The sequence below is a fragment of the Epinephelus moara genome, chromosome 19, assembly GCF_006386435.1.
Source record: "Epinephelus moara isolate mb chromosome 19, YSFRI_EMoa_1.0, whole genome shotgun sequence".
NCBI lineage: Eukaryota > Metazoa > Chordata > Actinopteri > Perciformes > Serranidae > Epinephelus > Epinephelus moara.
In genome coordinates, this window is record NC_065524.1 from 3,837,263 (window position 1) to 3,843,190 (window position 5,928).

The 5,928-nt window shown below is 40.9% G+C and overlaps 1 protein-coding gene across 1 annotated transcript in view; it reads left to right on the forward strand.

The window, feature by feature from the left end:
• Positions 1-5,928, forward strand: part of atp6v1ba (ATPase, H+ transporting, lysosomal, V1 subunit B, member a) — a 101,878-nt gene that overhangs the window by 53,685 nt on the left and 42,265 nt on the right. Inside the window, exon 7 of the mRNA XM_050070712.1 lies at positions 4,490-4,591. Within this exon, the coding sequence (XP_049926669.1) occupies positions 4,490-4,591 (102 nt within the window). The remainder of the gene's footprint in view (positions 1-4,489; positions 4,592-5,928) is intronic.

The window sequence follows — 5,928 nt, forward strand, 5'->3', positions numbered from 1 at the left end:
TATATATATATATATAAAAGCATAATTATAAGGCTACGAAAACCAAATGAATTTTATTTTATAGCGATTATATACTTATATAAACATATTAATGGGTAGAATATTCAGATTCAGATTGACAGTAAACCATGCCAAATATTACACACTGGCCCTTTAAAATGTCTTAAAGATATCTTTAAAAAGTCACTTATATGCTAAGACATGAGAATTAGGGTTTTATGAATCTTTCTGATATTGCATTGTAAAATCTCAAAAGAATTTGTGACATCTTTATTCATGCTCAGAGACATGTCTTCAGGTTGTCCGTCTGTCCATACATGCATATGATGTCTGTATGTCCGTCCCATTCTCGTGAATGTGATATCACAAGAAGGCCTTGAGGGAATTTCTACAGTTTTGGCACAGATATCACCTAGGACTTAACAATGAACTGATGTGAATTTTGTGGTCAAAGGTCAAGGTTACAGTGACCTTGCATCTGTCTAATTCTTGTGAGTGTGATATCACAAGAACACCCTAAAAGAATTCCTTTAAATTTGGCACAAACATCCACTTGGACTCAAGAATGAATTGATTAGAATTTTGTGATCAAAAGTCAGTGTGAGCTCACAAAACATGTTTTTATGGCATTACGTATCCAAAAGGTCACAGGTTAATTTCACTGTGACATCATAATTTTCTGCCTAAAACACTTTTCTGGCCATTACTCAATGTCGTAACACAGGAACATAACAAGAGGCATTTGGTCAGATACTGAATTGGTGACACTATTCTTGGGTGTCCACCTTGAAACTCACTAAGAACCTTTCACGCCGGAATTCCACTGGATGCGTGTCTGTTGCTGAACGGCTGTGCTGGTTATCCATTGCGTGCTCCGCCGTCCGAAGCGGTGCAGCTCTGCTGGACAGCGGAAGTCACGAGGACCCACGAGATCTCGCGAATTCACGCATAATCGCGCGACATAACAAGGTGTAGTTTCTATAAACAGAACCACAAAACCAGAGGAGTAGTAGGAAGACATCTCGGTGCACCTCCATGATTAACATCTCCTCGTCCATGGTGTCATCGGGGTGAAATGATGTCTGAAAACCTCTGACCTGTTGACTTCAGGCCTGCCTCCACCCATTATGACGTTTTCAAGGTGTAGTGCAGGGAAATATGATCCGCCGTGAACACTGTGTATTTTATTTTGAAAATTAACCGGATGTTTTATTTTGTTTCTGTGCACGACTTCCTGCCCTGCACGATCTGCTCTGTGCTGAATTGCTGCATTGTACTCCGGCGTCCGGCAAAAATAGAAGTCCTGCATATCTGTTGCGGAGGGTTCCGGAGCGCCGCAGCTGTGACGGAGCCGGAACGCAGCACAGCCGCAGCTGGTGGAAGCACACACATTGACTAGAATTGAAACGTATCAGCTCAGAGGCTGCTCAGAGGCCGTTCCGAGGCGCAGACGTAACCAACACGCATCTGGTGGAATTTGGGGGTGTCTTTCTAGCCAAATCAGCTACCCAGCATGCTGACAGTTACTGCTCTCTGCTGTGGATGTGTGCTTTGTGCTAACATTAGCTGCTGAACAAGAGGCTAATGCAAGGCAGCAGCTCTCATTCCCTGGTTCAGAGGGTGCTTTTGTCTTGACTATATGTGCTGTTGGCTTGGCTGCTGATGAGAGGCTGCCACCATGTGGCAGCAGGTGCTTCAGTTCGGAGGTCAAATATGTTACTGTGCTGCTGGGTTAGCTGCTGAAGACAGTCTGTAGCTGTGTGGTGGCTCGTGCTTTGGCTTTGGGGTTGTGTATGTTACTGTGCCGCTGGGTTAGCTGCTTAGGAGAGTCTGTAGCTATGAGGCGGCAAATTGTTTGGCTCGGCGTGTTTTTTATCCACCACGCTCTCTCACTATAGTCCTTGTAATTCACAGTGGAACTGAAGTGTCTCCAAACAGCAGACCTGTAGGTTAACACAGGATCTTCTATTTCTGGTCTGATGATGGTGTTACTAACCAGCAAGCTAGCTTAGCGTAGTCTTACTGGAGTAGAATGTTTGGGGGTGGGAGGGGGACAGCATGTTGCCTGTTCCGACCCATGGGCTGCCTTATTGAGCGTGGTGGCACTGACAACATTATATTTAACAGTTTAAGCTCTAAATTTTATTTTCAAAGTGTAATAGGATAGTTCAATGTTTGTAATGCGTACCATACCAAAAGCCCCGTACCAAACAGCTTAATACGAATATGTGTATTCTTACACCCCTGCTGACTAGATTACTATTGTCACCTTCTCCATCCTCTTTGTCCAACCTGTAGAAAATGACACACCCACTGATGTTGTCACGGTTCACACCTCAAGTCAAGGAAAACTTGTGACTTTTTGGTTCCAGCTGAGACCAACTTTTGGAGTTCTGAACCAATTTACTTTTGGTCAAAATGCTCTGAACGGTTCAAAATTAGATGTGGGAACCGGAGCGGAACTGGTTCCATGTTGGTGGAAAAGGGGTAAAAGTGAAACATTCAGCAACTCTTGAGAAAAATATCTGGCTCTTTAGCTTCTGTCGTGAAAAATCAGTGAATGCAGCTTTAATGTCTAAGTGGTAGGTAAAAACACTGAGGCACCTATTGCTCGGCCTAACTAGTTTTATAATGAAAATTTACTAAGCAAATCTGTCATAGCATCAGTTTCTTTAATAGATTATTGTGTTATGAACATAAATACAGCTGTCAACCCTAATCTCATCTGCAGTTTGAAAATGAATGATCAAAAGGGTCCCACTGTGGAAGTGGCCAAATAACCACAGCGTGTGTTGTCTGCCTAATGATGACCCTCTGGTCATGCCCTCAGGATGGTGTGAAAACTTGGCTCATTGTTTAATGAAGCACATGTCACACAGGTCATTCATGTGGCGGTGTCCTCAATGGGCCAGGTGCCTGAGCTCAGGGTGCATGGAGAGGTCAGGCCAGATCAACACAGTGGCCGTGACATTATGTGTTAGGCGTGAAATTCCTCTTTCATTTCACAAGTGCAAGTATCACACAGACTCTTCACTCTGCTTAATTTATTAGTTTCAGTAGAGAAATTGGTTTGTCAAAGAGCAAATGGATTTAGATATTGAGACTAGATAATTTGTATGTATTAAACCTTTTAAACTCAAGCTGATATTCTATATTTATTTTATTATCTAATTTCATGCAAAGACTTGAACCAACAATGAACTGATTTACTTTGAAGTATTGGATGGATGGATGGATGGATGGATGGATGGATGTTGATGGACCTTTATTGTCTGTCCCAACTATGCTCAACAATACACACGGTTCAAAGACACATTTAAACAAGGACTGTTAAACAGCAGCAGATGAGACAGGAATCATAACAACAATCTTGAGCTAACAATGTGAAGTCAGTCAGCAGCTATTATTTTGTTTCCACAGAGCATAGGAAATTTGCATGTAAGTTTGAATACACTGTTTTATGTTAAGCATGGAAAGTAAAATTGATAATTTGTTAAATACAGAGGCGTATTGATGCCAAGCCAAAAAGTATCGGGTATCAGTATCAGGTAGTCTAATGACATGAAAAGTTTCTTGTTGCAACAAGATGTTTTTCATGTTTTTAAAAGATGTTTTCATTCTGTAACAAGAAAAGTTTTGTTACAACAAGAAACTTTCCTTGTTATAACAAAAAAAACAACGTATTGTTATAGCATAAAAAACATGTTTTTATAACATGAAAATATCACACAAAAACTCGTTAGAACAAGAAAATTATCATTTTATTACCTAATACTGATCCTCTAATTTCTATCATATGTTGGCATCCAGCTAATGGACTATGTGCTGGTTATTTGCCACATTGTTGTAGCAGTTAAAATCATCGTAAGTTTTATTACCAAGCATGTTTTCACTTACAAGAAATTTGCCTGGGTGTGTGGTACAAACAATGAACGTGCCTATTCAGAGGAATTCAAATTAAAGGCAAAGTCCTGCAGCAGTCTAGAACATAAATATACAATAGAACAGTTAAAATAAAAATGAGAAAAATATACTTAAAAAAATATAGCATTAATATGTACAATATATTTGTTTAAGCTGTCAGGAGTTATTTCAGCCTTATGCTATACAGTATAGTTAATTGAATATGCTTAGTTTTTCTAAATAAATATGTCATTCTAATATGAATAAAAGCTAATTTCTGTCTTTTTTAAAAACACAACATGAGAATGGGAGGGGACAGCTGTCATTCTTCCAGGACTGGGACAGGACAAGGGTGTTTTGTGTGGGGGTGGGATGGTCACCCTCTTGTATAAATGGTAATGGACTCCAAGCCCATCATCTCCTACTGAAGAAATCAATCTCAAAATAGATAAAACAATCATAAATCATTTCCTTACAATAGGATTAAAATTGTGCAAAGGAAGTAGGCTATGTTATCAAAGACTGTGTGTTGACCTCAAGATCTCTCCATTGTTAAAATCTTACTGTTTGTTTTCTTGATTCCCAGATTGCTGCCCAGATCTGTCGCCAGGCCGGCCTGGTACAGAAGACCAAGGATGTGATGGACTACAGTGCTGAGAACTTTGCCATTGTTTTCGCAGCCATGGGGGTAAGGAGACAAACTGCAGCGTTCAGTGGAAACTTGTGTAGAGGACCCCCCCCCCCCCCGACCCCACATCTGTGACTGTAATCCCCTTTTAAACTGATGTGACGCCCTGTCCCTTTACTCCCACTCTGTTTTCTGTCTTTTATTCACCAGGTGATTTAACCTTAAGTCCTTCTTGTTTCTTCTGCACCTCTGAGCATATCCCCTAGCCATGTAGACAGCTTACTAATTCAACAGGCCCTTTAACACTGTCAGCCCTGCAGTATCAGGTTCTCACCTCCTCAGCTGCTCCTCCTCTCTGTTGTAAGTCCTCCGACTGTGACAGCTTGACCTCTAACATTTGCTTCACTTCACTCTAGTATAATGATATTCTAGATCAGTGGTACCCAACTGTTGGGTCGAGGTCCAAAAGTGGGTCAATTCTGAATGGACTGCAAGTGACTTGTGAATATGTGAAGTTTTTAAAAAACACATTTTATTTTTAAGTACAGTAAATGTCTGGCACATTTTTGTTATTTTGAAGTGGCATTTCCTGCTGTAGAGTGATTGACTAATGGACAGCTACTTGACAGGGACAGCAGGCTGCTGTAGCTCAACAACGTGGCCAAACGCAAGTATGACGCTTAGTATATTAAACTGTGTGGACCAGTGTTGGGCTTGTTACTCTAAAAATGTAATATATTACTCATTAGTCATTACTCTTTTTAAAAGTAATAACATTACTTATTACTCCCTGGCAACAGTAATTCGTTACACTACTCATTAAATTACTTTTCCTTTACACTCCATAACATTGGTATTTGCGTATCTCCCCAGATTGAGATTTGTGCCTCTGTGTGAATGTCAGGGTAATCGCCGTTAAGTGTAGCTAAGGCTAGATAGCGTCTATTTACCTGGGGGAGTTCCGTTGCCTGTGACAAGTATTTTCCTGAGGCTCTGCTCGAAAGACAGAGTCACTCACGGAGTGTAGTTGCAGGCTATAAACCCTGTGTGGGTGGGAACCCTTGCAGAATTGTAGGGGTCACGTGAGCTCTTGGTTTCAGAGTCATTAAGGTCACAATGTGAGTCAATCAATCAATCAATCAATCAATCAATCAATCAATCAATTTTATTTATAAAGCCCAATATCACAAATCACAATTTGCCTCACAGGGCTTTACAGCATACGACATCCCTCTGTCCTTATGACCCTCGCAGCGGATAAGGAAAAACTCCCAAAAAAAACCCCCTTTAACGGGGGAAAAAAAACGGTAGAAACCTCAGGAAGAGCAACTGAGGAGGGATCCCTCTTCCAGGACGGACAGACGTGCAATAGATGTCGTAGAGAGAGAGACAGCATA